Consider the following 20,209-nt stretch of genomic DNA (forward strand, 5'->3'; position numbering starts at 1 on the left):
AGGTGCTACAGGGATCCTGCCATGCTACTCACTGGTAGCACACCCAGCTCCTTCAGCTTAGCTCAACCCTCGATAGCAACACTATGTGTGTCCCAGCACTACTACAGGGGGGAGGAAAAAAAAAAAAAAAAAAAAAAGCATTTCCCTACTGCACTGCTAGTGCATCCTTCTGAAAAATAAGAAGCACTCTGTAATACCACAGCCACACAGGCAGCCCAATAACCTTCCCAGGACAAAGCTAAGCCAGTCCCAGCTCCACAGCTATCGCACAAAACCCTGCGGCACCCAGAGCAGGAGCTCAGCCCACGCAGAAGCAGCCCAGCGGACTAGCAGACCGCTTTCACACCTGCCTTTAAACCAGCATAACCCCACACAGACCTTAAAAGAACAAGAACATGGCACTTACCTCAGGTGCTGGAAAAGCACAACTGTTCCAGAAGACAAAAAAAAGAAGGACCTGGAAAACCTCACAGAGGACACCCAAAAGCTGCCCAGAGGGTTGTGGCCATCTTGTTTTTGTAGGGGCTGTGGCTGATGAGCAAATGGCAACAGCTGTTGGGCACAGGAGTGACCCATTGGGTCGTCAGCAAAACCTAACGATGCTCAGCTGCACCCACAAACCTGGCAGGGAAATAATTGTTGTTGCCCTGATGCCAGTGCCCTCCACCCATAGCTACCCCCACCCCAAAGGCTGCTCCAACTGCCCACTTACAGTCACCCAACAGCCCCCAGGTTCAAACCCAGTGCGGGGTAATCACACCGGGGTGGCTTCAGCTGAGCTTTGCAACAGTCCAGCCTGGAGTTCCAACAGCCTGGAAGTCTTAAAGCATCTTTAAAGGGTCCCAAGTTTGAATGATTACAGTAAGGTACGAAAGGGGAGAAACAGGACAGGAAAGAATACTTGATGTCTTATTTCATTCCCTCACCATAAAATCCTTTTCTATTCCCTTTAAAACCTTGCTGTCAACTGAAATAAAACTCCAGATTTATTTCTGGGGAAGCGCATGAGTAATAATAAAAAAAGAAAAAAATTAAGTACAATCAGTGGATTGCACAAGGGAAACCCCATAGTTAACCCTCAAATTTCAATCCACAAAAATCCTTTCGCTGATGCGAACCTGGAATAGCAGCAAGTTGCCCGACCAGCCCAGCTGCGCTGCAAATGCACTGCGTGAAGTCAGGGAAAACCAACAGCCCATGAACAGCCGCTTCTGGGGCACTGGGGTGAGGTCTCTTGTGGGTGGTATAAAAGCAAACAACAATGTCCGTTCTTGGTGCCATTTTGCCCAAAACATGGAAGAAGAGGGCAGAAGGTGGAAGATGACAGCACTGCTGCATCCCTGTGCGTGCACACGAGGACAGGGAGGGAGGCAGCAGCCGGCTCAGGCTGCAAAGGCCAAACCTTCTGGGTTTGGTGGTGGGAAATGCCAGGGAAAAGGAAATGGGGAGAAACAATTCGGCTTTTGGCTGATCCTTCCCCGTTAAAATGAGGATGGTATTAACAGAGATCTCTTAAAAAAAACCCAAACATAACAACGGCCCCTTGACCAATGGCGTGAGTGATACAGTGAGTGATGTAGGTGGTATGGCAGGACACACCAGATCTAAGCCAAAGGGGATGAAAAAAATCTGGCTTTAAACGATAATGACATGTTTTGACAGCGTTCCCTGACAACAATGGCTGTAACACGAACAAAAATTAATGATGTCAAGTATTAATACTGATGCTGCATGAATTCAGCCAATGTGGTCCCAATTAAATATCAAGCGTGGTTATAATTTGAAAAATGACAGCGGAAACGTCATTGCGACATTCCCTGCCTGTCTCCCCCCGACACCCCCCAGGCCCGCACATCTCCCTGACGGGATGCGTCCCCACCTTCCCCACCCTTGCTCGGGGCTGCTGTAGAAACACCAAGTCCAGCTGCCAAAATGCACGACCCCGACATGCATCAGGAGGGTTCTTTAATAATAACTTTACATCCTATTTTACTCTCTGCGTTTTGAACCATTGAGGAGGTCTTGTTGCATAAAAGCCGAGGTGCTTCTGCAGTCACCGGACTCCAGAGGCCGGGACTTTATGAAAATCCAACGTACACAGATTTGCAATACAACTCTTAAGACTTGGCAACACTAGGCACTGGCAATAAATAACTTTACTAACCAAACAAAGCCAGGCAATGTCCAACCTGCCCATGCAAGCGCATGGGTGCTAGAGCGCTGACAGCAGCCAAGCTCATGCAGAAGTCAGCAAAATGCCTGATTTTATCCAGGATTTCCAGAGAAAGTAAATCAGCCAAGTCAAGCTCATTTCACCAGGACTTCTTCTGGCTGCAACTGCTCCTCAGAGCAAACATGTTCTTCCCAAGCAACCCCGTATCAGTTTATTGCCCAGACGACAGACTGGGAGATCTACAGGACAAAGCTGCACAGACCTCACCCAGCTCACCGCCGCCTGATTTCAAATTACTGGAGAGGTTCCCAAAACTCGGGCCATGCTACAGTGTCTCCAACTGAGGATCCGCCCAACTGCGAGTTGTCCAAAACCACCATTTGTTTCTCAACCAACAAACACGTCCAGGAGATACCGGACTCACAGCCAACCCCTGTGCGAGGTCGATAATGCAAACTGGTCCTACTGGGCAGCTTTTAGGGCCACGGTCTGTTCTGCTCTTTCTACCAGCACCGGTACCCATTGATTTGCAATGACAACCATCAATTTGCACAAATATGAACATGCACGCTCACCTTCAGGATGTCTCCATCATGTTTGGGTCATCAGAGAGACCAGAGAACCCTGAGCAAGAACAGCGAGGGGAGATTTTCCTCTCACCTTCTCCGCTTGCTCCCCGGCTCCCAAACTGTCCTCATTTACCCTCTTGGAGACAGCTGCAGCCTTCCAGCAACTCATTCGCTGCTTTTCTAAGGGTCCTGGCTGAGATGGGAGACAGTGGTCACCCCTCTGGAAATACCCCCTGACTGAAGAGTGCTCAAGCAGATACTGCTGCAGACTTCAGTCGGGGAGGGGGGGAAACAAAAAGACAATTAAACCCCCCCCCTATAATGTGAATACTTTATTATCAATGAGTGACTGGTATTAGCTTTTTGTCTGGGTATTAATAATATTTCAAAAAACCATACATCAAAATTAGGGCTTTCTCCTATTTTTGCTGTATAATTTTTCTTTTTTAAAAAAATCTGTATTGAAAGAATTATATAAGCCAAAGTGCATTTTCTGTTTTTTGTCCATATACACATTGCACCATACATAAATAATTACATTGTAAAAATGACTCCATAATTACAAGTATAATATATATTTTCATATAATATATAAAACTTTATATTAAATCTAGGTAGATGATATTTGGGATAGTCTGTGTCTTTTTTTTTTTTCCTTACGTCAGAGGCTGACCGTTATCGATTGTTACTGAGTAAAATCTCCAGCCAACAAGGACACGACGTGATAAACTGTCTCGAGTAACACGGCCCCCAGCCTTTGGCAAAGCTAATCCGCACGCTGTTCGGGTCGTAGGGCCCGTCCGCGTAATCCAGATCGGCCGTGTGCTGCAAGAGGCAGGACTTCTCGTAGTCAAACACCTTGATGGAATAGCCCGGCATCACCTTGCGCACTATCAGAGTCCTACAGTTGGGGATGTCCAGTGTCGGGGAGTTGACGAAGATGGGATGCTCACTGCGGTTGTAAGCCCACACACCGTCCGGTTCTTTGCTAAGTAAGATCCCATAGCCGATTTTACTTCGAGTCCTTCTCACAGTCTCGCTCCTGTTTTCCAGGTTTAGCTGTCCGAGGCAGAAGCCGTTTCCTTGAGGTAGGTCATAAAATATACTGACAGACTGTTCGTACACTGTGTAGAGGCGGCCGACGCGTGTCCGGTGCTCCCAGTAGGCCACGTTGCACCAATGGCTCCTCTTCACGGCATCGGGCGACGTACTGGCATCTGTGGGGAAAAGCAGGGAAGAGTCAGGGTTTGCTGTGATCGCCTGGGAAAAGACAGGGATGGAGGGTAAGCTAACGGCTCTCCCCACCCGCTGGCTTTGCTTATGTGGGAAATTAACTTGGTTCAACCCAAAACTTGTGTCCCACCCAAAGCCCGTCCTCAGTTATGTCAAACGCCACCAAGAAAGAAGGCTCAAGCAAAGGTTAGTGACCCAACGGGCCACCCGCCAGCTCCCATGAAGCTCGATGCCTGTTTCTCTTCTCTAATTCAATGTTCAGCCCTGCACCCAGCAGCTGGGACCCTGTGGGTTTCTGCCACCAGGAGCCAGCATGGATACTGCACCGCTGCAGCTCAGCCACCCTGCAGCGCGGCAGGTCCCCAAGCTCCGCCGCGGTGCTGCACCCCACTGCCGAAGGCCAACCTGTGTTGAGCTGGAACGCAGGGATGTCCACGGAGTGCCTGGATGACTGACCCGACAGTTCTCTCTGCCATGGATTATTCTTTGACAGTGATGCCGATGTTCCCATGGGGAACATGAAATCTGAGGAAGCGTTTCATGCCAAGGGGGAGTAGCTGCTATGAACTATACACGTTCTCCTACAAAGCCACTGGAACTCACTCCAGGACAATGAGAAATGTCTCTTCTTTCTAGGAATTACATTCAGGAAAGACAGGAGGGACGCAGACTGCCAGAAAGCTGCTTGATTTATGATGCCTCCAGAAGGAAGATGGAAACTCTCAGCCCTAAAAAAGCCCCGAAGAGGGGAAACAAACCTCTTGCTGAACATCATTCCTGCTCCTACCACACCAGTTAAAAGAAATCCACCCTGAAATCTCAGGCCAGGAGCTCTCCATCAAGTCAGCCTCGCTCCGTGCCTGGCATTAAGCTCCCTGACAATATATCACGCGCCCGCGGCCTGCTGACCCCTCTGCCTTCGTGCCATCATGTCCGATTAACTCGCACGCGAGGTGATGCCATTATTTTGCTTCAGAGACCCTATTGACGCACCGGATTTCAAGCGCAGCCCCGCAGCCCCCTTTCTTTTCAGGCTCAAATTACCCCGGAGGGGAACGAGCTCTCCTCCCCATTAACAATCTTTGAATTAAGCGGCTTTGTTAGAGTTTAACTTGAGTTGTAACCATACAAATTTAAGGGGAGGGAGATGGAGGGATTGTGGGGGGGAGGGTAATCAGGCAGACGGGGAGGCAGCGGGATGCCCTTTGCCATGGGTGATGCTCGTCGTCTTGCACCGACCCCTTCACCTGCTACAGGTCTAAACCACCCCAGAAATGCCAGATTGGCCCCCTTCTCCCCCGTCATCTGTTTACATTATTTTTAGGACCCAGCATGGCCACCAACAGCCCCCTTTCAGACTGATGCATATTTTATCCACAACCGGGAAGGAAACCCCACAGCAATCAAGACACTTCAACCCCACTGGGAAAAGCAACACCATTTCCCTGCATTTATGGCAAACCTTTATGGAAGAGCGAGCCAACAGCTTTGCGCCCACTAACACTGGAGGAGATGTCCTGGGCCACCCAAGGCATGGGAAAAGCCCTGCTGAGCACGAGTGGGTGAGATATTCCCCTTGGAGTCAGAGTTAGTGGCTCTGCACAGCAGGGAAATGGGTGAAGACTCTTGGTGAGGGCAATGGCAGCATCCCAGAGCCAGGTGAAGCAAACCTGGGTTTCCTTCCCCAGGGACAAGGTCCTGTCCCCCAGCCACAGCCCCTGTGGTGGCGTGGGCCACTGCACCACATCACAGTGGCAACAATGGGTCTTTGTGTCTCTTTGCTTCTGAGCCATCCTCGAAGGAAACCACCCAGAGTCACTCTGTAGTAAGCTCATCCTAATGCCATACTCTGCTACCAACAAGTATCAGCAAAACCTAAAGTTCTTCACCATTCTTACTCTTTGGCCAATAACAGTACTTTTTTTGCCATTTCAAATGACCATCCTGCATCCGGATCGCCAGGAGTTAAACGAACAACCCAACTTGCTCTGAAATAGTAATGACTTCATCGGCAAGTGCATGATGAATATGTTGTACCCAAGCACATCATTAAATACTGATGACTGGACTTGACCCTTCCTGAAGTACCTCATGATGCCTTGCAAAGCACCAGCCAGACGATACAAGGAGTTTTAAAGAAGGAAGAGAAGATTCAAATGTAATTCTGGGTTAGAAACCCTCCACAGCTGCCCAGTGCCAATATGATGCACGCACTAACATCTACACCACGAACAGAAACTGATAAAATTTGACAAAAGGTTTCAGAACGTCTCTGCAGTATTTCTGCAGCAGTTGCAAAAATTACGTTAACAATGTTAATGGCATTAACACAGATCTGACCCAAACAGTCTTACCTAACTGAACGTTACTGAAGCAAGACCATCCTTGGCTACATCTGTACAACCCCCTGAAATCAAGAGCTTGGCATGGATGAAAACCTTCTGACTTTCTCTGATAACACCTCTTGGTCTACCACCATGCAGATTGTGAGTGTGTTCTGCTCTTTAAAATACACTACAGCAAATAGTTCCAGATTTTCTTTAAGAGGTGACACAAGATGTAGTTCATAAATGACACGACAGCAGAAGGAAGAGGCACTGAGTAACTGAGCTTCGTCTGCAGGTGCCTCTTCCACAGCATCCAGTTCCCACAGTCATCTTTCCCTTGGGACAAAATATAGTCAAGACACTCCCAACACCTTTCCAGAACTCCTCTCAAACACCGAATTTTGCTGTCATCCCACTCAAGTGATGCTGGGGGGCTAGAGACAAGCTCAGAGCTTTTCATCTGCCAGGCCCAGAGGCTGGTAGCAATTACTGAGCTCTGCATCTGTTTAACCTCCCGACCTCCACAAAGCCCTGCATGCCCATTAGGTAAGTTGGTTTTGTTATTACATTTTTTAGAAACTACCACTCAGCCCCCGTATTTCCCTTACAGACTAAGTATGGGATAACTTCAAAACTCAGGTTTCCCCATCAGCTGAATTAATCAGGGGAACAGTCAACAATAAATATTTAAATAGGTGTTTCCTAGGGTTTATTGCAAATTAACATACCTAGTGGGGGAAAGCAAAGCAGGAGGAAACCAGTGTCTATTCTACACGAACATCTCGCCGTAGGTGCCACCACCCCCATGCCATCTCTGCTTTCCAGGAACTGGCAAATATTTTGGCAAAATCATCAATCTACACACACACTGAGAAGAGGGGAAGTTTTTTTTTACACCTCCTGCTTCCACTCATCTGAAACAGCCTTATTAAAATAACTTCCATGCAATTTATGGCATGAGCTTCAGTCTACCCGTACATGCACGCGTCTCGCAGGGTGAAACACCCCCCGCCAACGTGCTCCTCTTCTCTGTCACGGCTCCTGCCTGGCAGGGCCAGCTCTGCCAGCTCAAAGTGCTCCCAGAGGTGTCCTGTGCTCCTTCAAATGGGTGAGGACATTTGAGTTTTAGGTAACTACACATCAAGCAGCTGAAGTTTCCTCTCCACCCCTCCTTCTATGGAGCTTTAGAAAGAAAGGCTTTAGAAGCCATGCACCAGCCGCAAAGCAACCTGTCTGTGGCGTGCAGGCAAATAAAACATCCCAAACGGAGACTGTTAAAAGGCTCACCCAAAGAGCCTCTCCCTCCAGAAGGCTTTCGGCAGGGTCCCTCTTCCCCCCCAGCCCCATCCAGCGCCGCCCTTGCCAGCTGCCTCGCTCCCCCCATGCCACGCTGGGGTCCTTTGCCTTTTTTATCTCCCAGCGCGCTCAACCAAATCCTGAAAAGATGAACTCCTCTCGCAGCCCTGACATAAAGCAAGCACTTTAGCAAGCCCCTGATACAAGGGGGCCTGCGCTGTGTCTTATCCCCTGCCAAGTATTAGTTTCGCCTCCAGCTATTAGCCACTACCACTCAGCAGACAGCAGGGGCGGCCGGCAGAAAAGCATGTCCTCTGCCTTTTAAATAAATATTCAATTTTTTCCTCCTCTTTTTCCACACTGCCCTTTATGCACAGACAAGAAAACCCACTTCTTTTTTCTGTCCTCCTACCCACCCCCTTTCTGCTGGAACAGAGGCAGGCCTGTTAGCTTCCTTTTTGAAGAAAGAAAAATATTTTAGTCCTGCAGTGCCTCCCTCGATGGTATACGATGCATTTTTAACAACTATCATTGCAGGCAGCTACAACTTCTAACAGCTACATTTAGGCTGGCGTCAGGGCTATCTCCTCCATCAAAGCCACCTTTATCGATCAGATGGATGGGCTGAAACCCTGGCTCTTGTTTACTCCTTCCTCTGAGTTGCCGTTTCCTACGCTGCAGCGATGCCTCGCAGCAGACACATCCAAAAGGAAACTCAAACAATTTAAGATAAAAAAACAAGATAGGAAGCAAGTCAGGGAATCAAAACCAGAACTTAATGCGCAGCTCAGGCAAAAGAAATCCGGGTACGGGAATAAATGCAAAGAGCAAATACTGTAAATCCTCACAGTGTTAGCAGCACTGCTGCTTTTGCTCCCTGCAGAGTGTGGAGGTAAAGAAAATAACTCGAGGTTTTCTATTATTTGTGCTTTGACAGCATTTTATGCCAGTGAAGTTCAAAGCAGCGCACTGAAAGGGAAAAGAAAGATGCTTTTTTTCCAAAACAAAATGCTGCACAGTCCCACTGCTTGATGTTGCACTTCAGAGCAGGATGGAAAACATGGGCAGATCACAGAACTCATGAAACATCTCTGATTCATGCTTGGGCTCTTCCAAAGCCACCAAACCTCTTCTCAGCAGGTCAAATGGCCCCCACGATATTTGGCTGCAAGTAAGACCTTGCTGTGTAGGGAAACAGGGGTGAGAAGGGAAGTCTGCCGCAGTGCTTTGAGGAATATTCCCATTTTCACACAGACTCCTGAGGAAACAGTCACACGTGGCACTGTGTTGTTTATCCAAGCATTCCACGAGGAATGGGTGATGCCAGCCCCACCTTTCCCACCTAACCCCAAACCACACTCATGGGTTTTCAAAACACATTTAAGAGGCGCCCACAGGGAAGACCATGCACGTAAAACCCAAACATCACTGCTCTCTCCAGATGTGACGAGGACTCGAGTGAACATCTGGGCACGTGAAGAGATGAAGTGAGATATTCAGGTGTCCCCACAACTCAGCTCACAGCCCAGTTTCACGTCCCACCCTCCCATACTCCTGCACCACGGGGCAGCTTGAGGCTTCTCTAGCCACAGAGCTCAGTTACATCCTTTCTCAACTGCCACCATCTTTCCATCCAGTTTTATCCCACTTCAGCTTCTATTAGATACACGCTCAGACTTTTTTCTCACCTCTGCCACAGCACAGATGCATGCTTATACTACCCAACACGCCAGAGCGTGGAAGCAGGATGGTTACAGCCATACACAGGTCACTGTAAACAAAGTCCAGATAAAAGGCCCAGCACAAAGAACACGTATGTTTCCCAAAAATATTTTTAACAGTTCACTGGGGAGCAACTGGTTAAAAGAATCCCCCATTAATACCCTTTGAAACAAGCTCCAGGGTAAGGAAGGGGTTAAAACTTTCCACAGCAGAAATGGAATTTTTATGGCCCTGAAAAAAAAAAAAAAATTAATTGTCAATCTGCCCCAGCAAAGCTCACAACCATTTTTGTTAAGCCAATATACTTAAAATACCTCTGCCTTACAAGTTTCAGCTGGAATGCATCACTGCGGCCCCCCTGAGAGCCCCCGCGCTGCAGCCAGCACCACAGCATCCACCCCAGCACCAGCCCCTCCCGGGCCGGGGGGGGGAAGCTGATCTTGCCCCACACACAGGGCACCCCCGTGCAGATGCCCTGGGGATACAGGGCCACAAAGCGGCCACCATCTGTCTGCCCCTCCTCATCGGGAGCCGTGGGGTGGGACTTTGGAGGCACCTTCCCACCCTCGAAGGAGCTGCAGCCCTTGGTGAGCTGTGGCTTGGCCAGCAGCTTGGCCAGCCTGCTGGAGCACTCCGATGTTGGATCCACCAGATATATTTAAGGGAATGTCCCCTGCCCACCAGCTGAACGCGGGAGGCTGGGCAGGACCAGAGTTGCCATCCTCGGTGGCCCCGGAGACACTGGAAGAGCAAAGGCAGCAGGAGGGTCTCCATGCTGTCCCCCAGTGAAAAGTCAGGGAAAGCCCTGACGAGGACAAGGACAGTTTAGTTCCCTTTTCCAATTACTTCCAGGTCTCGCCGATGAAGCAAGAAGCTGTCTGTTATGGCAGGACAACAGGTCTGGGCAAGGAGATGGCAGCTGGGTGCAAGCAGGGGGCTGGACAGCCCCCTAAGCTTCTTCCCAAAACTTTTCCTTAAGGCTCAGAATCAACTGAGGATCCTTTCATGTCCCAGCTCTCACCAAGAAACCCTTGCTCCCTGATTCACAGAGGCCCTGAACAACTGTCACCAGCTCCCCAGCCGATGACCGAGGTCAGCCACAGGGACAGCAGCCTAGACCTAGTGCGGACCTAGCAGGGTCTGTAGCAACGGGACCAGGGGTGATGGTTTTAAACTAAAAGAGGATGGGTTTAGGGTAGATATTAGGAAGAAATTCTTTGCTGTAAGGGGGGCACGGCGCTGGCACAGGCTGCCCAGAGCAGCTGTGGCTGCCCCGTCCCTGGCAGTGCCCAAGGCCAGGCGGGACAGGGCTTGGAGCATCCTGGTCCGGTGGAAGGTGTCCCTGCCCATGGCAGAGGGGTGTGGAACTGGGTGGTCTTTAAGGTCTCTTCCAACCCAAACCATTCCATGACTCTGACCTTCTCCATGCTGCAGAGCATCAAGCTCTCCCCCAGACTTCTGTTTTGCTCTGCTGAGACATAAAGGTTCAGCCCACCTCATACCCCAATTATAAAATAAGACACTGATTTCATACTACGATTAATCTGGCGTCAACACTGTTGTGGTGGGGTCCCATCTCCTCCAACCCCAGCATGGCTCTGGTGTGTTCCTCACGTTTGGATGTGGCTGTTGTGCAACTGTGAAGAGCAGTTCAGCTCACCCATCTGGCAAAACCCAACACCAAAGCAAGTGCCACCGGCCGCCGAAAAGCGCCCTTACTGCCGCCGCACCCGCCGTGGAGGAGCCACCTTCCTCCTCCTCCTCCAGCCTCCACCTTGGATCAGAGCTCTGGTGCTCCCCAGCCTCCTCCGTGAGCCAATTTAATTTGTTAACCCAGTAGATGATTAACTCAAAAGAACACTTGTGCTGGGTTAATTAATTAAATTAGTTCAAAAAAGGGTCTGACAGGCAACAGAGCCGGTGGAAGAGGTGCGTGGAGAGGCCTGGGGAGAAAGGGGGACATTTCCATGGCAGCCCAAGAAACAAAAGCAACACAGGACAGGAGCCAATGCCAAGAATTAGAATGAAAACAATTTTCTCTGCATAAAAGAAACCACTCTGCAAAATCATCAGCTCATGCTAATTTTTTTATATCCTTCAAAGAAAAACACATGCCACGTTTAGTTCTGCCCGGAAATTTGTAAGTCATCGTCAGTTAGCTTATTCTCAAGTTAAATTCAAGGAGTTGTTTCTAAATGTACCTTCTCTGGCCATTAATATATGTACTCCAGAACATGATTTTAAGGTATTTCAGCAGGGTTTTTTTCCAGCTCCCCTGCATGGTTTACAAAGGTCTTTTCAGCCAAGGGTGAAAAGTCCTAGAAAGTAAGAAAACTGGAAAAGCCCAACGCAGGTATTTTTCACTGACATTTTTATGTGTTACTTCTGAAGGCCAGTGTTTTCAGAGATTTAGGTGATTTTTTTTTTTTTTTTTTTTTTTTTTGAGTCGAACAGTCTCCATATAATCTCAGCTTCCCTTGCTCACAGCTTTCACAGGCACATTCATCGCTTTAAAGTTCCTGGGCTGTGCATGTAACCGCTTTATACCTGGCATGTAAAAGTTAACACAACAATGTAAATACATCTTCAAAAGGAGCCCAAAACGTAATCACCTATGTTGGCTGCCAATTATGAAAGCACCAGACCTGTCATCAGCCAGAATTTGGCTGAGACTTCTCCCCTGTTGGAAACCAGCCCTGGGTAAGTCCAAGCCCAGCAAAATCCCAGGGTCGGGTCGTGCGCGGCACCTCCGTGAGCATCCGCAGCGTCCCCGCTGCCTGCCCCTGGGTGCCCCCACCCTGCACCCCAGCCAGCCACAAAAATGGGGAGAGGAACGAGCTGGTGAAAGACACAGGGGATGAGGCGGGGGGAATGTCTCCCTGTTCATTTTCTGTAAAATCAGGAGTTTCGCTGAAAATCTTCCGAGTACCATCTAGTTGGGGTTGCCGCCTCCTGCCAGCTGGGCAAGGCACAGACTACCCTTGGAGGGGAGAAGGCTCATTCCCCAACTGCCCTCCGCAAGGCAGGACTGCGAGGGTGGGGGACACTGGGACAAAAAAATGGGGGGAAATACCCCTTTTTTTTTCTCTTCCAAACAACTGTATATGCAATCCTTTTTTTTTTTCTTTTTTTTCTCCCAGAGCCTGAAAAACGCTGAGAATCCAAGAGAAATCACCCCATAAATCACCCGATGGCAGAATTCCCTTTTAGCCGCCGCCGCAATGTCCAAAGCTCCCTTCCCAGCGCCGCTCCCACCTGGAGCTGCGCCAGCACTCGCTATTAATTAATCCAGGGGCCGCCTGCTGCAATCCCGGCTACGCCAACCGCATCCGACTTGGGCTGGGCTGGTGGGCAGAAGTTGGGCTGGCCCTATATCCCGCGGGACCTCCTGAGCTCTCCTCTGCCTTTCAAACCCATTTTGGCCTTGCAGTGCAATTTTAGGTGCTCTTAGAAATCCTGACTGATGCCCTTGGGGAGGGAAATAATCTGCTCAATGACCAGAGCTGCAGCAAATTGGAACATCCCGCGGTGGAGCAGGGACTCTGGAAAATGGTATAAATGAATAATAATGGTTTTTGCTCATAGAGAAGTTTCGGCTGAGCACTTCAAAGCATTTTAAAAGCAGAAACTAATTAGTAGGTCCCTCTGAAGAGAAATAAGAATAACACCACTTTCCGCCTCCATCACGCCTCTCAGGCAGAGCACGTTGGGTGCCGGGCTTGGCTCCCAGCTCAGCCTGGGAATCATCTTACTGGAGGGTGACGGTCCAGAGGCACGAGGCTCGGGCTGTACCTGAACCAAACCCCTGCCTGGTTCACACTGGCACTAAATGATGGGGTTTCTGCCAGGGTGGAGGGGGCACGGAGGTGACCGAGCTGTTTTGGGAAGCCAGATGCCGAGTTGGTGAGGACATTGCTAAGGTGGCTGCAGAGATGCTCCTAAAGATGCTTCACTTCAGCCTCCCCACGCTGCCATGTTTGCTAAGAGCACTGGAGCATCCGTGGTGGCAGCAGGATCACTAATCCAGCATAGGGTGCCTGACACTGACACCTGCTCCAGAGAAAAGCAGCAGATTAAACAAAACAAAACAAAACAAAACAAAACAAAACAAAACAAAACAAAACAAAACAAGCCTTTTCTTCCCTCTGGTGGTTAGGTTAATGCTCAGGAAACCCTGAGCTCCTCCAAACAAAGAGGGCTGGCAGCCAGGCAGCACACCAGCACCCACCCACACTGCTCCCAGCACAGCCCCAACCCCAAATTACAGCTCAGCTCCCTTCTATAACAACCAAAATTTGCCATTTCCAGAAGGCAAATGCTTGGTGGTTCCCCTACATGAGGCCTCCTTCAGATGTCCCTGACTGGTCATGCAAAACCCACTCCCCAAAACACCAGCAAAACTGGAAACTTCAGGCTTAAGAGCTCACACAGGACATGGAAAACGAAAAGGCTGCGACTGTGGCAGCTCTGCCGCACTTTTATATTGTTACCACCCAGAAAATGAGCGGAGATGCTTTCATGGGAGGAAAATCAAAGCCAATACCCAATAAAATGCCCCCATCAGACATATTTTGAGAACCTGCAATTGCGCTCCATGCCGAGCTGTTCTGTCCGGAGCAAGACCAAAGTCAGCTTTACTCTGCTATTGCACCTCTATTGGATTTACCCCTGAGAATAAACCACAGGGTTTCAAAGTTGAGGAAGATGACGTGAGAAGCATCGAGCAGGGTGAAAAAACCCAAGGCCACCCTGATTTCCTTGAAGCAGCACCTTCGGGAGAAGACCAAGGTGCTGGAGGCAAATGTCTGTCAACTTGATGCCAATACCAGTGCAAAAATGAAGGACTGTAAAATCTTGAGGGAACTATCACCAACATGGAAAACCAGCTGTGATGGAGGAGTGCTGGGCTGGGGAGGCTCCCCGGTGGCCACGAGCAGGTACCCACCAAATGTTTTGCTCCGTATGGGCTGGGAATGAGCTGCTCTGCTGCTCCCTGGCCGGCTGAGTGCAGAGGCTGGTGCTGGGCAGCCATGAGACCCCAGTCTGGGACCTCTGGGACAACAAAAAGCTCAGGCTTTTGTCCCAGATCCCTGCTAGTATCCAGACCAGCTGTGGGTCCCCCATCCCAACCCATGCTCTGCCCCCCAAGAAGGGCTCCAGCTGATACTCCCCCTCACCTGACAATTCTCCCCCAGCACCCTTTAAAAATGCTTTTTTTTCCCAGCACGGTATCAGTGCCCTCACATACATGGGAAGCAGGCAGGGTTGAGAGTGAAATGGAAATTCAGGCTTTGTTCTCGGTGGCCAAAGCCCAAGATCCTTCTCCTGATAAAGCCCTCCCCGAGCCTCGCTGTCTGCTGTCTGAGCAAGCACCACAAGACGGGAGCCACGGCTCCACGGCTGCCACCACATGTCATGCCTCCCGTGGCTGCTTCAAGTCCTCGCTCATGATGGATTTGCCAAAGTTTCGGAGGGAATTAAAGGATTTTGGGTGCCAGCATGGCCTTTGCAAGGAAACAATCGCTCTGGTGTGCAAGCCAATTTGGTCATGCTGAAAGGATAAACCTGTATGGGGAGGTCTCAGGGTTCTTATCTCTTGGAAAATTTAAAAGCGATGGGGATGGAGTCCATAGGCGGTGTGAGCAGCCATGGGAAGAGCCCAGCGGCAGGCAGCCGGCGAGGCAGAGGCCGGGCTCGGGTCCTGCGGCACTGGAAGGGAGTACGGGGATGGCTCCTGCCCTGCTGCTCGCACACGCACGCACGTCTGCACAGCCACAGCCGGGCTGGGAGGAACGTGCAGAGGGATGCGTGCATGCGTGTGCACCCACACGCCAGATTTTCTGATAGCTACTTCATGTATTTACGTGTAAACATTTTCTGAGTCCATTCCAGCCCTTATTCCAAGCAAGGAGCTCGTTCCACTGACAACTACTCGTGGCCAGCATCCATGGGCTCTTACTCCCACTTAAAGCAAAGACTAAACAATGACTTAAGCATTTCAGGATTTAAGCCCCATAGCTGGTCCCTCACATTCACAGTCAAAGCAGCAAGGATGCCGCGCTGGTGGCTTCTGCTTTGCAGGAGGACCTGCATCACTGTGAATGCCATGAATAACCCTTGTGCCATTGGGGTGCCTCGGTGGATGCACTGGGAGGGGTCTCCTGGCCTTTTTTTTCTGTAAAATCCACAAATTAGCAGCCCAGATGCACTCCTGCTAGCCTGGGCTAAGATCACCCCCAAAGACCAAACATGCCTCACCTTGTTTTTATACTCTTTGCGATGGTGCTGTAAATCTATTAAAGTGCAGATAAACAGTAAGAAGATTTGCGCCGGGGTGAAGTGGGGGATGTATTTGCATGAAATCCACAATGTTCGCAAGCATCGCTGCAGCCCAGCGAGGCAGCAATGTGTGGCCTCTGAAAGCATCTTCACAGTCATCTCCCAGATGACAGAATTCCTAACACTGTATTTGCCATGGAGAGTGGAGGTGACTCATGCTAATTACCCTTCCTGGCCAAGGAGGACTTGTTTTCATTTCTAAAAACCACAGTTTCTTTCAAAAAAAGGGGGAAGAAATAGGAAAATACCAAAATACACACAGAACTCCATGGGCTACATCCTGTCCTGCTGCGCTAATACGAATCCCAGACACCCCAAAACTCCAGCTTTGCTCAGGATGTTCAAAGAGAAAGGGATTAATAAGTTATAGCACGGACACAGCCAGAGGCACACGGCAGAGACGCTGCCAGCGTTACCTCCAGGTCTCCTGATTTCCAGTAACACTCCTTCAACACAACCCAGCTAAAATAATTTGTGCGCGTATGAGCGGAGCTCAGGAAGGGTCCTTCGTTCAGATTAAAACCCCTCTCACCTTTCTTGGACAAGCTCTCACCTTTCTTGGAGGGCAGCTGAAATTTAAAGTTAAAAATAACCTTTTCAGGCCCAGCCTATGCAGGGTTCGAGGTTGCAACTCCTCCACGAGATGTTTTGGGGGGAAACGCACGGGCTGCAGTTATAAACTCTGCAAATTCAGTACCCAGGTAAACGACCTTCCCATCGAGAGGGGAAGGGGAAGGAGATCGGGTCGGGCTCTTTGTAAATCAAGGGCAGGGAGATTAAGGGAACATGTGAACACTTCGTTATGGCTAACGAGTTCAGCACTGCACACCCTCCACACAGCTGAGCGCTGAAGGAGAAAGAGCAAATTCTTCCCCTCCCCTCAAGGGAAATTGTTTTTAAAAAATAAAGGTGTATTGGGGGGAAATACACCTGGGATTATACATTAAAAAGGCAGCCTGTCAGAAGCCTAAACCAGACCCGTTTCTCTTCTCCACTCTGTATGTATCATATATATAAAATATCCACATGGATGCAAAGAACCCCCCTGTACAAAACCTGAAGAATAACTGAGTGTAAAATCAGGGTCGGATATTTTGCAGAAATACATCCACAAAGCTCCAACAAGCAACACAAGTTCCCACTCTGGAGAACTTTTGCTCATTATTGCAACAATTCGGACTATTTCCGTCGGGGCTGCGGATGATGGGGATGCCTCACCGTTCAACCCCAGTATTTGCACGGTACAAATAAACTAACGCTATCAATGTTATAAACTCTGTAAAGTTCCTGCACTAGTATCCTTAAATTGTTAAAAATAGGAAAGAAACTGCACAGTTCACATATTTTATAAAGCTGGGTTAAATCAACATCTGCAAAAAATATCCCTGTTAAACGAAATAGCAGGATTTCATTAAGTAAATTGCAAGTTGGCAAAAACTCTGAAAGAAAGGGAAAAAGCCACAGCCAGCCCTGTAATTTAAACCTTATTTTAACAGTGACAGTATGACTGCAAGAGGCTGCATTTCCAAACGAAAAAATAAAGTTTAAACAAAAGTACCTGTTCCCCCTGCTCAGCGCACCACAGTGTCTGCAATCATTACGCTAACGAGCTCTTCCCCAGGCAGATGAAGAGGGAGCAGGACCCACTCTCAGCCCCGCATCCTAGGGTAGCAAACCCACCAATTCTGCAAAATGCAGGATTTTCCACCGCGGGAGCACCCAGATGCCTATGCGGTGGTGGGGGTTACGGGTGACAATGTCTGTGGAGCCCCTGGAGCCAAGTGGGCTCGGGTACACCCCTGCGGGTCTGCAGCCTGCGGTTCCAAGCCAGCGTGGAGCCAGCACGGAGCCAGCCCTTTGCCTGCAGTCTGAGCCGCCGAAAGCTGGGATTAGATGGCTGCAGGTCTGAGAAACAGCTCCGTCCAGGCAACACTTCATCACTTTCTACATCTTAAACACATCCTGCTCCCCTGCACAAGACCAGGAGCCAGCCAGAGGCCAGTGCCCGGGCGGGCAGCGTGGTCCTGTGCAGGTGCCCATGGGGGCTGGGTGGCAGCAACTGGGCTTCTCACTTGGGTATCCCAACAAAGTCCCCGAAGCGACAGGACACGTGTCCTGCTACCGAGCAGGACAGTGGTGCTCTCCCACAGGGAGCTGCTTTTGAGGTCTCCTTTGTGACCAGCGTTTCGGGGGGGTCATGGCACCATGCGCACACGCTCAGGCTGCAATGTCACCCACCCCCAGCCCCAGAGCGAACCTCTGCCTGGAGAAGCAGCTGCTGCCGGCATCACCTGGGGCAGGCAGGGAGCAGGCAGGGAGCAGGCAGGGAGCAGGCAGGGAGCAGGCAGGGCATCGCCTGCCCTTCCAGCCCGTTTTCCAAGCATGCCGAGCGCCCTTCCTGCTCGGGGGTGACTCAGGCGGGCTGGGCTGGGCTGCGTGGGGAGGCTGGACTCTTCCCACCGCGCCGGCCAAAAGCCTCTGCAGGAGTCGTCCCTGCAGGGGATGGGGGACAGGGACAGGCACTGCCTGGCTGGGGGGGACATCCCAGAGGGCACCATCCTCTGGGGCCACCTCCTCCAGGGTGGACCCCCCCAGCACTGGGCACATGGGGTCCAAATACTTGCTTCAAAATTACAGTATTTACAATTTCCCACCCAAAAGCTCTGCTGTCCCAGGGAAATCACCTGGAAGCAGCACTCTGGGATCAGTAAAATCTCTCATCCGGCACATACTGAATCTGTTTGCTTTGAAAATAATTGCAAAACCTCAAAACAAAACCTAAAAACAACTGTTCCAATATGCAAACTCGGAGCTGAAGAAGAGACTTTTAACAAAAAGACCAATTATTTGCTTACAACATTTTGGCTTCGCTATTTTTCCTGGCACTCACGACACCGGAGTTATTTTGAAGGGCTGTTTGCTTCATGAGGAGCCGAGAAAACAGTGTTCCTATTTCCTTTCTGATCTAAACATCCGTTTGTCGTGCGAGCGGGAGGAAAAAAAACCACCACCCAAACCCCCGTGCATCTGAGGAAGCACGAAGGAAGGGGTGGTGGGTACCAGTGGGGAGGAGAGTGGGCAGGCACCCACCCCGCTGCTGCTCCCCCCTCCGCCGCCTCTTCATTTATTGCCATCCAAGGGGGCATCCATCCCGTGCTGGCCCTAAATGAAGCGGAATGGCTGCCCCCAAGGGTCTGGGCTGCTCTCCTTGAAGCAAACCAAGCGAAGGACCCCTGGGCAGACCCTCGCATCTTCCTTAACATGTCCATGATGGCAAAGGCTGCCCAGCTCCTCACCACCAGCAGCTGCACTGTCTTACTGAGCATCTCCCCAGGCTGAAGGACAGGCACTCCTGCAGCCTCGTGCCGGATGAAGCAAGAAGTAAAAGCTACACGGGCACCTTGTAGGCATGCCGGAGACACAGCATGGCTGGAGCCTTGCAAAATCACATTTAGGAGCAAAAGAAAGGTGGTTGCCCTGGGGCAAGTGCAAGGCAAAGCAGGCAAACGCCTGCCGGCCACCAGCACTTGCTCCCAAGTCATGTCCAGCTGCACAGCTCCAGCCAGCTTGGCAGCCAGCGGGATGCTGTGGAGGGGCAGGACTGGGCAACCAAAGTCATTTCAAGGGCAGGGTGAAAGCACTGGGGATGCTCATGCATCCTTGACAATCACCAAGCAACATAAAGACCACCCGTGTCATACCAAGCCACCTACAGACCACAGCACCAGCACCACCTGAACCCCCAGCGGAGCTCCCCAGGCTGCAAGTCACCGATCAAACCCTGCATGGAGACAAGATCCGGCACATGCAATGGCCGCACCTCCAGCAGGGTGCCTCCTGCCCAGGCTTGGTGGCTGTGGCCATCATGTCCCCCTGTTTGGGGAGAGCCACGTGTCACCCCCAGGACCTGTGCCACCACCTCCTCCCAGCTATGCTTTCCACCCTTCGGTGAGCGAAGGGCCAGCTCACTGTCATATTCCTAAATTTCCTGGCTTTTGAGGATACAAGCCAGGTCATTAACATTATTTATAGGTTCCTGTGTATGAGTTTCCATTTGTTTGTCTGCTTAAAAACAGTTAGGTGAAAAAAAGAAATTCCTGGAGGTCCGACAGTTAAAAAACCCCCATGTCCATGGTGGGATGGGCCCAAAGGATCAGCAGCTCCCTTAGAAACATAACCGTTCCCTTAAATGCTTATTGTGTAAATATTTAAGCTACTTTATAAAACTTTTACAATGTACTTAGGAAGCATAAATCTCCCCATCAGAGCACAGCAGGCCATCGCAGCGGAGCACGCTTAGACGGTTTTAAGAACACAAACAGGGACATTTCTAATGCTAATGCTGGACCCAAGGGGCCCTAAGGTCACAATCTTATGGAAATCATTACTAAGCTGATCCCCTTCACTCACCCCAAAACGGAGCGTAGTTATGTGCAACCAGTCACTGCACTAAGTGTAACTCCAGTGTCACTTTTTTTTTAAAAAAAATGATTTACAGTTACTGCGTAGCGGGCGGCATAAGAGATAGAAGTCCTGAGATTTTTCTCTTT

At 50.2% G+C, this 20,209-nt stretch overlaps 1 protein-coding gene across 1 annotated transcript in view; it reads right to left on the minus strand.

The window, feature by feature from the left end:
• Positions 1 to 3,059: 3,059 nt before the first annotated feature.
• Positions 3,060 to 20,209, minus strand: part of SMAD6 (SMAD family member 6) — a 45,051-nt gene continuing 27,901 nt past the window's right edge. Inside the window, exon 4 of the mRNA XM_055716588.1 lies at positions 3,060 to 3,959. Within this exon, the coding sequence (XP_055572563.1) occupies positions 3,418 to 3,959 (542 nt within the window). The 3' untranslated portion in view covers positions 3,060 to 3,417. The remainder of the gene's footprint in view (positions 3,960 to 20,209) is intronic.

This window comes from Falco cherrug, chromosome 7, assembly GCF_023634085.1.
Source record: "Falco cherrug isolate bFalChe1 chromosome 7, bFalChe1.pri, whole genome shotgun sequence".
Classification (NCBI taxonomy): domain Eukaryota; kingdom Metazoa; phylum Chordata; class Aves; order Falconiformes; family Falconidae; genus Falco; species Falco cherrug.